At 38.7% G+C, this 16,633-nt stretch overlaps 1 protein-coding gene across 2 annotated transcripts in view; it reads right to left on the bottom strand.

Annotated features, from left to right (window-relative positions):
- The window catches only part of NALCN (sodium leak channel, non-selective), a 246,181-nt gene that overhangs the window by 65,567 nt on the left and 163,981 nt on the right, over positions 1 to 16,633 (bottom strand). For both annotated transcript variants that reach the window (XM_087758313.1, XM_087758314.1), the window contains exon 16: positions 437 to 573. In XM_087758313.1, the coding sequence (XP_087614439.1) occupies positions 437 to 573 (137 nt within the window). The remainder of the gene's footprint in view (positions 1 to 436; positions 574 to 16,633) is intronic.

Here is a 16,633-nt window from a genome sequence, read left to right as displayed (position 1 = left end):
CACAGCCTAACTGGTATTGGATGGCTTGTGTTATTCCCTCTAATGATTTGCTGCCAGTTGATCTTATCTTTAAAAAGCTACATGAGAATTGATTAGACTGCTAGTTGACTATGTCAGCCAAGAATCTAAAATCCAAATGGGAGTAGAGAAACAACAACAACATGAAATTTTCAATCATATTGTACTGGTGTCAGTTCCAGTCAATGTAGTTGCTTTCATGAATACATTATAAGGAATACTGGGATTCATTTTTTTCCAAAAGTAAAAATGAGGTAAAACCAAAATGTCACCTCCTTTCCATGCCAATGTTAGTTCTGTTTCACTTCTGATTTTCTGAACTACCTCCCTAATCCACAAACAAAACAGTTCCGTATTTTGGGTGTTATGTGGCACCAGACAGGTTTACAGCATACTAGGAACGGAAATATTTCAATACCTTATTTTTGGAACTGTGAAATCTGAAGGTAGCTTGGAGATTTTCACCATTTGTGGCCTGTTTGGAAATTTTTCAAAGATGCGTAGACGCAATGGAAGCTTCTCTTTTGTATCTGCATTTGCTTCACTTTGCTTTAGCTGAAAATAAGGAAATGAAAAAAAATGATAGAAAGGGAAATTTTGCTCTGTAATATCCCATCCTTGTTTTTCAGAATCCAAATAACAATGGCAATCATTTAAAGAAACAGAAGATGGCAGCAAAGAACTACAGAGGGCAAAATGAGTTTATTGGTCTGCTTGTGCTAGAAGCTGACAAATACCTAACAATACCATGCCTTTAATTGAAAGTCATAAAATGGGAGGATTGCTAATAATTTTAATTTTAAAACACGAAGCATATTCATGTCCTATTCAATATGCTTATTTCTATGTTTTCTTCACAGTTCCCTAGCACTTTATCAAGCAAATAAACATCCATGATCTTTTTTTATTAGGCACATCTTTCTGTATATGTTGACAGCTCTTCGGTATTCAAAAAGAACATAGGATTTTAAAAGGGAGCAATTTTAAATACATCCAGCTCTCAGAACATGAAAATAACAGGAAAATTACATTTAGATGAGTATTATCAGTAAAGGACTCAAAAGAATCCATCTACATGAGCAATTCTGATACTGAGCTGCAGCAAATCACATAACAAATGTTGCATTTATAAGCATCCACAAACAGTTATTCCATGGAATATCATGCATCTAAGTACAGAAAAGGCAGATACATCTATCTATGTGGACAGATGATGGCAACATCTAACGATACAAGATTAAAAAGATATGATATGGAGATACGATTCCTGACTTCTGATTACCTTCTGTAGCAACTCAGTTGTGTCATTGCAACAAAATACCAAGTCAAAAAGAATCAGTGAAATTCATTTTTACATTTAATTTAAATGGTATGTGTATTGCATACTATTTCAATAAGCATACCTCTGACAGATTATTTCAGTTCTCTTTCTCCCACCTGCTTGTGAGCACAAGCTTACATTTTAAAACAGATATTCACCATCAGCACCTGCAGGGTATACTGCTGACAAATATCAGCTATAGATTTTTACCAGGGGGGATTGCCCAGGAAGTCGAATGGAGCTTTAACTCTCATTTACACTGCCTAGTGAAATGCATGCTCCCACAGCATGCTACAGAAGAACAACTGCTCTGCTGCACTATTCTGCTATGAGCAACATCACCACTTCCAGCCATAATACAGCTTAAACTGAAAATAAGTTCATATTCGGTTGGATATAAGTTGTCATGTGGACTAAAAACTGTTTGAAGGGCTACAAAGACTAATGATTAATGGTAAACCACAGAGTCAGAATAGAAGGGGAATATTGCATAAATCTGTATTATGTCCAGTCCTATTTAATTGCTTCATTAATGATCCTTAAAAGAAAGAAAGTATGACATTAGTGAAATTCAGTTGATATTAAAATGTGAAGAGTTGCAAATACCATGGTGGACAAGGAAAAGGACGGATTTAGAAAGAGGAAATAACAGACTGAAAAAACTCTACAGCAAGAATGAGAGCAGAAGCTAAACAAGAACTTGTACTTCAATGCAGCATCAAAAGGCCAGTTTGGGCACCAATTACATTATCAGCCAAAGGCTATGCTCACAACCAGTCTCTGTTGGTTAGACATTATATAGTTTTAGAAAATGGTACAGAAGTCCACAGCTTCTCTCTGTGCCACTTTGAAGAGACCATACTTGGGTATGCATTCACTTCTAAATACCATTTTATCAGTCTCACACTGACAAGCCAAAATAGTGCAGAAGGGAGCCATGAAAACCAGGGGAGAGCTACATAAACCAACTGCCGCAAGGGAGAAAAAAGGAGAGAAAGACTAAAGGGGCCCAATATTTATAACACATTCACCATAACTGATAATAAAGTAAGGGGAGGGGAGATGATGTAAATCTATGTAAGAAATATTTGAAAACAAATTATTTCAAGAATATAATAGAGTACCCCAAATGTGGGAATGAGAGGATGAAATTAAGAAAGGTAATTCTTAGGCTGAGAATAAAGATTACTATCCTTACAGGAAACCGAGTGTTCAGAGAGGTCTCTGGAGGGAAGTGCCTCATCATTTCAAATTCAGACTAGACAGAACCTGTGAAACACCAGAGTACTGCAGAAAGAAATCCCTCACTGACAAGGAAATGAACTGGATAATCTAACAGGGCTTTTCTGCAACATTGTACTGTTGAAAAGCTTTCGGAAGGGGTAATTTTTAGAGGGAAAAAAGGTTTCCAGTTTCTGCTGGTTTGTTTTTTAATAAGAAATCATTGCAGAAATATGCAGATTTTGGCATGGACAAACAACGTCTCTCACAGCTATGAACTCCTGTTCGCAGAAGTCAGTCTAGAGAGAATAGAAAGCATATGACAGATTGCAACGTTGTCTGAAGTCTCAGTGCAGAACAGATCAGGGAGAGCTTGGAAACAGGAAACTGTAGTTCCAAAGGTAAGCAAAGGGACAGCAATATCCCCTGTCTAAACAGGAGAATGATTCAAGATAGGCTTTAAAATCACCTAAAGTCAAAGCAGTTCTACAGAATGTCTCCAATTACTCATGCTGTGATAATATTACATATTGGGGAGCACGAGGCATTTAGCTTCACTGAGTTCTTCTCTACACACTTAGGGTGCAATTGTTGCTCCACATGACATACATCCTATTTTGTATTGCTGCTTAAAACCTTTACATTTCAACTTTCTTTACCGCATTACAAACACTTATGTTTTTAAAGGTACAAGATTATGTTGAAATGTGGCAATGATGGTGCAGAGTGTTTCTAGTAACAGCTAAACCCAAAATAAAATATCAGGACATTGTATTTGTGATTTTAAATTTTATTTATTATTATTACTATTGGCAAGGAAATGCACACTGGTCTGATTTGCTCTGTGTGGCCCTCGATCTCCAGCTCCAAAGAGTCTACTGGGAGCAGTTCACCAACGTTTTGTCAGCCTGGCCTGGCTAAATTCTCTTGTGGCTGCTAGAATGGTTCCTGTAAAGCCATAGAAGGAATTTAAGTCTATTTCCATTGTTTCCATCGTGCTTGAGTTTCCAGGGGCAGATTTAATGGCACAACACGTACAGTACAACTGTCTGCTCTGAACCTAGATCAGAAGAACTTATCCAAATCATCAATGGTGAGGAGTGGCAGAGAGGAAATCATAGTTTGGGATTCCAATGGTAGTTTGAATAATACATTCAGATATGGGTCCCTGAAATCCAAGCTCTCCCTAATCTGTTCACATAATTGTCTTAGATCAATAGAAAAGACAGCTGCGAGAAAGGCAGACTTACTGGTGAAGGGAGCATATTTGTGTTTTTGTTTTCTCCCAGAAAGGCATTATGGCCATGTGTCTATTTGGTTTGGAGCAGTTTGAAGTGAATCGCCCCATCATCAGCACTTGCTGTTTGCTGGTTTAGTTTATGAGCTGCGTTGGTAAGCAAAACAGGTTCTTCTTGGAGGAAACAAAACCCCAACCTCTACCTTGATTACACACAAATGCACTCCAAGCACTGAGACTGATGTAGGGATCAGAACCAATGACTGGTCCTTACGGTGGCTTCAAGCCCCATGTGTGATGGGGCACGTAGCCCAGTGTGAGACCGAATCTCTTCTGAAGCAAAACCCTCTGAACTGCATGCACTGTAAATGCAGCGGCAGCAGCGACTGCTTCATTGTACTGATTCTTTCCCATGGCGCAGCCCAGGCATTAATACGGGATGATCTCATTCATACTACTTAATGCAGCTTCAGCTGTAAATTTCTTTGTGACTTCAAGTCTTCCTTACAAAAAGGTGATTGCTAAAACCAGCTTTAGCGTAACTAAGATCTGGGCACTTGAAACTGAAGAGACCCTGTAAGTGGTTGTCCTAAATACACACAGTAGCATGAATAGTGGTGAAACTGGAAGACTGGGGTAGAAGCAGGGGGAATAAAAGGGACAGCAGGTAATGACTAGTGAGCAAAAGGGGCAGGGTTAGCTCTTTACCGCAGACGCACCCTGGCTGTGGTCAGACAATTGTGCCGGGATGGTCAGAAAAGCAATCACTGCCCCACTGGAGATAGCAGCCTTCCCAGCAGGAAGCTGGCATCGCCCACGTAACCACACTGGTCACAACAGACCAACAGAGCCATGCCACAAGAGTATTCACAAACCATCCCACCTCTGCCAGCTACTAAAGCTTTCTCACCTGTGTTTCAGAAATTAAAGTGTTGACATCTAAAAAATTCAGAAAATACACTGTATTACAGTACTTGAGCCACACAGTATACACAGTGTTATGCAGAACCTGAGAGGAGAGTAAGGCAATAAATGGTGGTTCTTATTTTTTTTACCTTAAAACATTGTAGTACTATAGTCATTCAGACATTAATCACTGCAAGTGTGGTCAGGGTGAAAGTAGTGAGCTCTTTTAAAGTGCATACTGCAACTTCTTTGACAGCAGTGACTGGAGTTGCTGAAAAAGCATGAGAACATTGGAGTGAGACAAGCAGCAGGACCTCATCAGGAAAGCTGTGTTCCCACAGTCTCTCTCTACGTTCACCAGAAGAGACAAGCCACAGTGCACTTCAGGGCTTCAGGTGAGGACAGGGGCGTGTCACGCCTGCCCTCCAGCCTACGTCCCCTTATACAGAAGCAGGACGTGAGAAGCATCTGCGCACGCAGAGGTCTCGTTACGGACTCAGGTGGGAGCTGACAGCCTGGGACTGGTAACATGAACGTGATCACTTGAACGGTTCAAAGGGTTAACTAAGGCGAGGATCTCTTAATACCACCAATTTGCATTCAGAGACAGAAACATCCTTGAAAGCAATGTTCTTGCAAAGCAAACTGAAAGCTCAAATTTAACACAAAGAGTTTCTAAGACATTGACACTTTGGTGAGAACATGCCAAAGGAGAAACAGAGTTAACCATAGCCGAAGGGATAAGACCTACCCTACCTAATTTTTTGCTTTGTCCTCTATTTGTTTAATTCTGATCATGCAAGTAGAGCCAGTAATGTGCAAAATGTAGAGTCAAAAATGCAGTTTTCATATGGTCTGTGAGGCAAGTGTATGTGAAATTCACTTAAACGCTCTGTAAATATTTCAATGAAATTAAATGATTATGAAAAATTTACTGCAATGCTCCAGCTCTTTCATTTTAGTTGACAGTTTTCATAACAGGCTGAGATCAGTCATGTTCAAAATGAAAAGCCTTGCTACTGATGTACACACAGTTTATTTAGGAACTGGCCAGCTGCCCAGAATAATTTCATGGTGACTGAAAAGTTCAAACCTTTTGAGAAAGTTCAGGGGGGTCTCACTACAAGATAGTTTTAAATTAATATTGTTTGGTACCTTACAGTGCACTGCTATATACCAACATTTTTCACTGGAAATCTCCTTTAGGGGCTGTATTTGAAGACTAAAGCGACTACACAATATCCGTGTTATGCTCTTAGAAGGATATGCTATGAGCTCCAAGGCCAAATACTTTGAGCATGAAAGCACACAGGGATGAAAGACATCACAAACTGATACCAGCACCCATCCAACAGTTTTCCAGAATTTTTTACTTATCCAAATTCTCAGATTTACCATCACCTTTGGCTTGTCAAAAGGAGCTTTGAATGAAATCCAAGTAATTAGCATTAAATGACATGTAAATTAAACAATTAAAAATCAGAAAGCCAGATTAAATGAGCCACTTTTTTCCTTTCTGTTATTATTCTGAAACCATACAGACCTGGTAAATTTTTGGACACGAATGAGCTATACTAAAAGAAGATATGCATATGGGTAAGCTTTCACAGCCACACATACTGAGCTTTGGCATCAATTTCTATCAACATTTTTGTACCTGCATTTGATTTAAAGTTCAACACAAACCAGCTGTTCAGTTAGTATTACTTACACCTGCAATTCCACTAATGAAGAAGAAAAAGCTCAATTTTGTTTGACCAAACCACATCATGAAAAAAAGAAGGCAAAAAAGAATCTGAAAATTAAGGTAAAAAATTGACAAACTGAATTTGGGTAAAAGTAACACTTGCAGTGTTAAAAAGCAGTATTTATGATGGGTAGATCTTATTAGTATGTATAGTGCTATATAAAAGACTTATTAGTATGTATAGTGCTATATAAAAGACTGCCAAGGGCCTAACCCCTTGCCTAAGGTCAGACGGTACCCGCTGACTTCAACCATACCTCATAATATGTGGCTCTTGGTTCCTCTAGGCCCTGTGTGGTGGCCCTGAGACACCATTACAACAGCTATTTTTCTACAGGTTTTCCAATTCTTCAAGGCATCTCAAATAACATGTTATGTGCAATTCCCCTGAGTAACAGTTCTTTTGGATGAAATCTGGATGGTGTATTGCCTGCTTTGAGAGAGAAGAGCTTGTGAGCTTGGCTGAAGGTGGAATAGCATTACAGGACTGTATGGCTTAGAGTCCAACCTGGTAAGGCCTTTCTTTCAAAGTAGTCCCTCAATTAAAATATTCCCTGAATTACACCGAAGTATTGTCTGGGAGAAAGAAACCAGAGCTACAGGAGAGACCCAGCAGTGAGCGAACAGTGAAGCAGCGTGCACAGACAAGGGGTTAGCACTTGAGCTTGCTCTCTTGTCCTCTTTTAGCTAACTGCCTAGATGTACCAGTTGTGAATTTTGCCCTTTGGGCTCACCTAAACAAATGGGGACATTGCAGGCAATAAAACATTCTCCCATGTAGGGACTGTAAAACAGAACCTAAATTGATTTTAACTACATTCTGTGCTGCCTTGGGGAATTTTCAGTGAAATGTACCAAAAAATATGATTACAGTAGTGCTGGCATTCACAGTAGAGACTGCGCTGTTGATAATATAAGGGTAAAATAAACTGGAAAAGTTCCTGGCAGATGGAGGAACAAGATTGCACATATATTTCTCATACGCACAGGATTTGGGTTTTTTATAAACAACTTTTCTGTGTCACAGGGTTTATATGCTGTGTGTAGTACGATTTCATGCCATGGCTGCTATTTCCCAATTGTTCATTTAAATAACCTTTTCTTCAGTTTGCATGAAGTCTTCCAAATTAATAAGATCTTGAGTAAGGTTTCACAAATGTGGGTTTTTTAATAACTTTCTTCCAGTAATTGTAGCTCCTATCAGTTCTTTAGGAACAAATGCTGCTGACAAGATGTGATTGCAATTCAAATGGTACAAAACTCCTCTAGCAAAATTTGGCTAAGATTTAGTCCATTTATCTAATAGAGGACAGGAATCCAGTGTGTCAGAGAGTTTCCCTTTGATTAACTGACATAAATAAGATGAATTTTTCAGAGCTATTACTTCATACTGTCTACAGATTCAGGCAAACATTGCTACATTCATTACACTTCAGCCATATTTCCAAATCTTCTTCCCCTCTGCAGTGGCAAGAATTACACCATTTTAAAAAAATGAGATCTGAGATTCTGTGCAGTGTCTGTAATCAGGGCTCCAGGAATGCACTTACCAGACCAGATTCAACCTTGACTTTAGACTCAGGTACCAACCTGAGTTAATTAAGTTACGTCTTAGTCTCTCTTTATAGCCAAAAGTGACAAAGAGGCACTTGTAGAGGTCAGTTCAGATCTTGGGCTGGCTATATCTTTCAGGCATACTTATCTTTTTCCATTGACTAAGTAGGGAACTTGAATCCGGTATGTTCTTTAAATCAGATGTGAGATTCCCAGTGTTAGGCAGGATGAATCTAGGCCATAGCATCTATGATGGTACTCATCTCAGCTAATTATAGTTGTCCAAATGTGAAGTACATCGTATAATCATCTAGGCACTTCCCATATTTAACTGAAAAAGGTATCTCTTGATATTGACTCATCCCATACTAACACATAAGTAAGACAAGCAAGACGGAGTATCACCTTAGCGTAACTCCTTCCTTGAATGCAGAGACAGTATAGGGCTACATCTATACTAGTAATGTACTGGGGTATGGGCCTAAGAATTGGAATAAGATTGTCCATTGTGTTACACTGTTAGCAGGGCCACTTGCACAGTTTTGGCCTTGCACTCTCCCTGATCATGCCTGAGCACAGTTTGGGGCAAATCCCAGTTGGGGACACTCCCAGCATGCAGTATGGACACTTCCTATTTATGTACAAGTCAGGCTGTGCCGGCCAGCCAGCTTTAGAGACAGAGAGCAGATCCTGGATAGCTCGCTCTCTTGACATAGATAGGCTAAACAATCAGCTTAGAGAAGATGCTCTAGTTTAGATAAGATAAAATGGCTTATACGATAAACCCCACCCTTATTTTAAAACAGTTCAGAGGTAGGTACATTTTCAGATGGACAGTTTAAAATAAACAATGGAAGTGAAACATAAATCAATGCTAACATGCATACCTATTCTTTTAATAGCTTTTTCACATATAAATGCAGCGTTATCATTTTCATATTCGTTATTTTTCCCTTGGGATAAGTAGCAGAAAAAAATTTTTGTTTCCATACAAAGGTTAGTGAGTCACAAAAGAACATCTGTTATAATAAAAAAATGCATTACATGCTCCATTTCATCAGAGGAAACTGTTTGAGACTTCACTTAAACTAGGCATCATTATTTGTTATGAATTGTGTATTTGATGAAAAATAAGCAACTAAAATATTTTCAAATGAACAAAAGCACAAGATGAATGAATTCTACTCTTGTACAAACATCATTATTCAATATTGACTAGGTACAATGTGTTCATCTTCAAGACTTAGGCTAAAATTAATTACAACCTGAAAATGTGCTTTTGCACAGGAAGTAAAGGAAGAAGCATTGCAAAAGAATTCAGAGACTCTTAATGTTTGCTCACCTCTTCCAGACTCTGCACAAAGGAAGATTCATGGAGGTAGCTTTGTAAATGGCGCTTAGCTACACGTAGCCAAGACACACAACTTCATCTGCCCTGCTGGGTGCGCAGAAAAGTAGAGCCAATCTGGGAAATGATAATTGTGGACAGACTTTCAAAGCTTCTCACCACAGGCAGCTCCCATTTACTTAAAAAACAGCTGAAGACACTCAGAGAACCAGGCTGTGACTGACTGAGGAAGTCATCATCTTGACTTCCTATCAGGGTACAGACAGTGAGAGGTATATGAAATGCTGAATAGCAGCGAGGTCACAGGGACAAAAGACTCAATCTGCAGAGAATCTGTGTGACCCTGCTCACAGTTTAACAAAGCAATATAACTTTGACCTAGGCCCTCTTAATATCGAAGTACAGGAAGACTGGAATTTGATCCGTACATGCAAACCCTTTATTCCATGTGATTTGTATAGGCTACTCCATGCATCGTTCAGGGTATTACACAGGATTGATCACCATTATGGTGTGGACATAAGGCATATCCAGCTTGATTTACTAGTTAGTTTCATCTGCATGGTGGGAAACATACCTATACTGTGTGAACCCAATTCCAGATTCCAAAACCAACCTATGTGTTCCGTATGAAGTTGTGAGTGCTGCTTGAGGTGGAAGCAGTTAGGTGTAGATGCTGAATGACATTTGTCACAGATCGTGATGCAGGTGCTTGCGCAGCAGGTTGAATGTTGTTTCTGCAGGTTGTGGCAATGCAAGCCTATGTTTCCTTCTTTTCAGGTGTGCTGCAGTGTCTATGGACATTCTTGTAAAGGGATGCTTTGCTGGCACAGATCAATACAATAATATCTTCTAACACATAAAGGATCTCTACAAAGACAAAAAGGATAATCTACTCATGATCACTGTAGCTAGGACAAGAATGCTTCATCTGCAACATGGAATACAATTCATATGAGACACCAGATAAATCTTCCTAAAAATACCCTAACATAAGTACCAAATGTGATAATGACTGCATTATTCTTGGTCTTGCTCACAGGACAAGCTAAGCAAACCTCAGCCACAGTGCACAGTACTTTTTTTTGTTTCCAGTGCTTTCATTATAAACATCATTATCATGTGGATTTGTTTCATGAAATGTATTCAGCTAAATATGTATGAGGCTGTACACTTGATCTGATCTCCATGTAATTGATTTGTTTGGGATTGGAAAATTGGAGAGGGTCTGTGGAGGGGCTACAGAGATCTTCTCTATAGAGTAGTTCTAGAGAATATAGAGGCACACTCTTCACAACGACACTTGGTCACAGCACAAGAGGCAAAGAGCACCAAGCACCATTTGCTTCACGAAAAAATCAGTCTAGATAGAACAAAGTAATTCTTCACTATGAAGACAATCATTGGAATAAGTTGCCCAGAGAAGCTGTGGAATTTTTATCACTGGAGATATTCAAGACTTGGCCTGATAGGACTCTGGGTAACCTCATCTAATGGCCTGCTTTCAACAGCAGATTGGACCAGATGGTCTCCAGAAGTCCCTTCTGACCTCGACTTTTCTATGATTCTGTGATTTGGTGATAGCTATGAACTGCAAGACTACAGAGAATTATGCTCTTCAGTTCCACTGTTGTGTATATGCATCTGCCATCTTTTGTTAACTTGTACTTTCGTTCAAACCATTACTGGGCTCTGTTAGATTTTGTGAGAAGGTAATTAATGTAACTTAGATTTGAGTGAGTATTTGCAACCCCCATAGTGGACCAATTTCTACAACTGAATATCCTTAACACTGAGAAAATGTAACTGAAGTTGAGAAAAAATTCATAGCTGTAGCTGAGGCCAGAATCCACTATATTTCTTTGAAAAACAGGAGAGACTTTGTCTTTGCACAAATTAGTTGCCCCTTGCTTTTTTGTGGTTTGTTTGTTTGTTTGTTTTGAACCAGAGGCAGTACATTTAATTTGACACAGGTGGCCTGAGTTTTAGATTCACTGCAGTTTTACAGTATTTCTCCACTACAGAAATTCACACCGGAAGTTAATTTAACCAAAGGACACGCAGAGGCAAACCTATACGAGTGGTAACTGGGAGGACACAGAGGCTGAACCAAATTCCTTCAGAAACCTTCTTGGCTGGACTAGATGAAAACAAAGATAGTTTGGTGTTACTGGCTGCCCTTTCTCCCACACAAGTTTGCTGATGAAATTTTAGCCAGGGCTAGATTCCTGCGTTCTGTTATTCCCTTTCACAAGAGATGGGGATGGTTCTCTCTGTTCTTGTGGTGATGGATTGCTTCAATAAAGGAGGAGATGTTGGTAAGAATTCTCCCTTAATTCTGAAATAGTGCTCCCACTCGTTGGATGTTATGCAGGAAAACCATGCAGGCTTCCTCATCTTCTGTGATGTTTTAAAAGGAGTGCCTGATCCATTTTTGAAGAACTACAAAGAGAAGTCCTCTGAATTGTAAGTGGAAAATAAGTGACTTTTACACTCAGGTACCTAAAAACCTCAATAAAAATATAATGAATTCATCCTTCTAAGCAGCTAGCTTTTTTTACTGACTGAACAAGGAATTAAATCTCATGCAAAGGCCAGGCCTCTACTTTTTATAAGCATACAAAGGTTGTGTACAAAGTGCACACAAGTGCATAGATCCACAAGCTCCTACAGGCCTAAGACACAGTTCAGAAAAGGTAATGCAGACCTGTGTGACACAGAAAGACGCAAAGGCAAGCACAGCATGGATCTTCAGGGATCCAACTGCCCTCAAAATAACGAGTAATGCTACGCAAGCCCTCTGCTTCGTTCCAAAGAGCTACAGGACTGTCCCTTACTCCAGAGGATGGAGCATCTAGAATCACCTATGTATCCTGAGAAGCACTTGCGTTTTTCTTAGGTATCAACCAAATAAAACAAAAAATAAAGATTAGATGAGCTCCTGGTGATACAAAAGCTAGGTAAGCATTTTCTTCCCTGGTGATATAAATGAAGTAGCAGAAGCTCACATTTATATTTTTGTTACTGCTGTTCACACATTCATAGCAAATCTGAATCCCATCTCTCCTCCTTGAAAAGTGTGTGCTTTGAATACAATCTTTGACTAGAATTTTCAAAGGTCCCTATTTTATACAATAAAACCTTCCTCCAAGAGAACCCCTCTTGAATTTAATGTGTTTTCTTGATAAATAATACTGTATTGCAAATACTAGGGATTGGCAACTTCTGAATTAATACTTAGGTGTTTATTTCACCACTGGGCATCAAATATATAAGCCAGAATTTATGTTCCATTGACACTGTTTTTAAAAAAAGGTCATAGATGAGGTAAAAGGTAGGAAAAAACAAAGGTGAAAGCTACAGCCTTCAGGAGACATTCAAAACTTTCTTAGTTATTAAAAAAGGAAAGAGTGTGGCACAAGCAGTTTTCCAGATGACCACGTTTTCCAGTCTTGAAAGGATAGCTTGTTTTCTAGAAAGGGACATATTCTCTGTAAAGTTTACTACTTTTGAAATAGTGCTACTTTAAAGGCTCTGTATATGGCCTAGGAATGGAGGACCAACTAGAATTTTGTGAACTTTCTACTATCTTCCCTCTATGATGAAAAAAAGGATTTCATGCATTTTATGTAGTACTTAAAATTCAGTTTGGAACCATTATTGTACTTTTCATTTGTTAACAGAATGTGTTCGACACTTATCTTTCCTGCCACTTGTTAAAAATCCATTTACATGGGATCAGATATAATGAAAAGGTAATTTTTCATTTTTATTCTATTTTGTAGTTATTTCCCATTTAGAATTACCTCAAGCACTGTCCTCAGAATAATAATACTCTGGAGGCAAGTAAATCTAACTAGGCTTTAAAAAGCTCCTTGATTTTCCCCCACATACTCACATATATATATGTATATATATATAATTTTATGCCGAGTGTGTTTAAATTAGATATACCAATTATAACACCTCGTTCGCACAATATGTTCATGAAAAATCCCCATGCTGAAACTCCCGCTTTAATGCTGAGGCCTCAGCACACAAAATTTAGAAGTGATGCTACTGCTGAAATTGTCATTGGCATCTTCCTAGATCTGCTGAATGCCTGGCGGTGCTGGGTGAAAGGCACAGGGCTTCGGCAATGTGTTCTGACCAAATGTGTTCAGCATCCCAGAACAGGGTGCAGCAAGACAGTCAGGACCAGATGAGGTTTCTGCTTTGTAACTCTTCACTGTGCAATCCTAATGGGTATCATCAAGATGAAAAAAGAAAAAAAGAAAAGAATTCTTTAAAAAGGAAAGAAACATCTAGATGGTTCTTAATGCCGCTATTGAAGCCTTTGATTTTTCACAGCTCTGCTCCTATACATATGAAAACACTTAGGTCCGACTCCAAATCCTATCCTTTCCATCTCCTCTTCCACCGATAGACAAAATGTCTCTTCTGAGATATCACTCAACATAGCTTTTGGAGCCAGGTGCCAGAAAAATCAATTACCAGTGTTTGACCTGCCATTGTTCCTGGTCTCCATTAAAGGTGGTAGTGAGCTATGTGCTTTGGTTCCACTTATCAAGAATCTGTTGGGGAAAAAAAATGAAAAAGAAAAACTCCTTCACACTGAAAAGTGCAACTGGGTCATAAAGTGTGAGTACAGTTTCACTCCTCACTGAATAAAGGAGTTGTTAATAGGTCTGCCAAAATGATGTTTGCATTGCCAGGACAGTGAGACTCCTTAGTATTAACAGGAGTAAGGTCAAAACTATCTTCTGAATGAATAATGACTGTATCTGAATGGCCTGGACTTCCCCTAGAAACAGCTTGCTTTCAAATACTAAGCTGCCTCACCAGAAAAGATATCTGAGGAGAGCAAATGGTGACAAAAGGAAAGCAAAAAGATGAAATCCCTGAAAAACAGTACCAGTAAAGCATCAGCAAGCTAGCTGCATGCAGGGAGACAGGACTTCTGATTATTTCAGATTGCCTTGCTAATATTTTTTCTATTATAGACTAGATATTTTGAATTCTTGTTAAAAAGAAAATAATTTACAGGAAATGATGTTACAGAAATTCTATCCTAGTAATTCTACATGCTGATTTATTTACTTAGAAAAAAACTGAGAGGGTTTGTAATGAATATTAAACACGACTTTTTCCAAGATGCATTAGTAAAACGTCCAAATTTGCTTGCAAATGCAGATCACTTCAAATAGACTTACCGAGTGAAAAGAAACTTCAGTCAGATTCTAAAGCTGCATGTACAGGTGCACAAAGACAGACTACAGTGGGAGTAATAACAGGCATGGTAGGAAGGAGAGAGCACTGAGGAAGCTTTTGACTGGAATGACTGTACAACATGAGCTAGGGGGCATCAAAAGAAATAATCAAGTGGCAGATTCATAAGTAGGAAAAGAAATATTTTTTCACATAGTGCATCGTTAAATTTATCTTTGCTACCGCAAGCAGTAAATGCTAGAATATACACAGATTTGAAAATAGATTTAACAAACACATGCCAGAAAAAATCCAAGAACTAGTAGACAAAGATACACCATGTGGTACACTGAAGTCCCCAAATCCCTGGGGAGTGACTACCACACAAGTATGAAATATCACTGGAGAATGAAATATCACTATGTGCCTTCCCTGTTCTTATGCTAGTCCCTAAACATCTTTTACTGGCCACTGTCAGAGACTAGATATTGAACCAGGAAGACCTTTGCTTTGACCCAGTCCAAGCCTACAGGTTCTTCCTCAGTAAGCTTCAAAATAAACTTTTAAGCACAATATTGGCATTATTTTTTTTACCAGAAATATAGATAGTGAAATTGTATCAATCATTGGTCACAAGAAACTGCCAAGTGACTGTCAGTGCCTTGGTTCTACTTTCAGGTGACATTGACACCGATATAATTAGAGCTAGAAGGGAGACGTGGGTTACCAGAAGCTATCCTTACCCCAGAAACTGGGGTTTCTGGAGGTAACGGCTGCAGGCGGCTTTCCTCTGATGTCAGTGACCATCATCTCGAATGCCAAGCAACTCCACACTTAAAGAGCAGTAATTTTAGGGTAGAGGTCCGAAAGGACTTACATTGGAATGTAGTACACTTGGGTCACCAAAGTAAAAGTCTCTAGTAGGACTTGCTCTCTTAGGACAGTCCACTGCCATTACAAACAAGATATGCAGGTACTCCACATCATTCTGTTACTGACAATGGATAAAATAATCTTGTGGAATTAAGACATGCCGGGTGGGGAAAAAAAAAAAAAAGTACTACACACAAGAAAGCTCATTAGAGGCACGGTCAGAGCTGTTAAGGATTTAAGGATTTTTTTTTTTTTTAAGAACAATATTCTTATAAGGCATGCACACACATTTTCAAGCTTGGAGAATATATTCAGCACTTACATAAAATTGGCCTGATTTTAAAAGGGATCTGTTGTCATTCTGCAACCTGTAAAAATCAGGGCAGTTTGAAAAACTCTGTATATTTGACAAGTTTATTGTGTGTGGGTGTGTGCGTACACCTGCATTCACATATGCATATATAACAGAGGTATTTGCAGGACCCGAAACAGAGGAAAACTTTTATGATTCTGAAATGGTTTGCACATATGTGTGTGTCTGTGTAGATTCAAAATCACATAGGCTGCTGGTATTAGAGAGCAAAAATATATATTACGTTTTTATGGCTGGGCTGGAAAGCAGACCCAAAATATATATTTAGGATATGATAATCAGATGCCTAGAACAGAAAAATATGCATCTGCAAGAACACTCAGGAGGTCTTCATATCCTTTACTCTTTTCAAATAACATAAAAACAACTGCAAAAAGAAGAGCTTGTCCTGACATTTTGATCGGTGCTTTTTCGCCCCGAACATAATTGCTTATACTACTGCCTAGAGGGTACCTCATCCTCCCAGAACTCACATGTTATTTTTAGTGCAGAATGGAATGTAGCACATTGCAAGCATTTTAACTACCTCAAGGCACTCGTGGTATAACCAAAAAACATCTGATTCAGAGTCTTTTTTGTATGTTTTAAAAGATAAATACTAAGATTCTTTATTTTTTAGGGTTTTTTTTCTCTTTTTTAAAACCTGTGTGAAATATTTTGAACATGACTGAAGTACACACATTTCTTTTCAGAAGGATATGGTCAAAGCAAATGAAAATTGGCCTCTTCATTCTTTCTTAGGAGCTGAAGTATACCTTTTCTATGAGCTCCTTGCATGAGTCTGTAGTCCCTCCATCCTAGTTTTTAACCTGATGTCTGGAAATCTC

This window comes from Nipponia nippon, unplaced genomic scaffold (assembly GCF_047370975.1).
Source record: "Nipponia nippon isolate SJK-2023a ecotype South Korea unplaced genomic scaffold, ASM4737097v1 scaffold_2, whole genome shotgun sequence".
Classification (NCBI taxonomy): domain Eukaryota; kingdom Metazoa; phylum Chordata; class Aves; order Pelecaniformes; family Threskiornithidae; genus Nipponia; species Nipponia nippon.
This window is presented reverse-complemented; position numbering and strand designations above follow the sequence as displayed.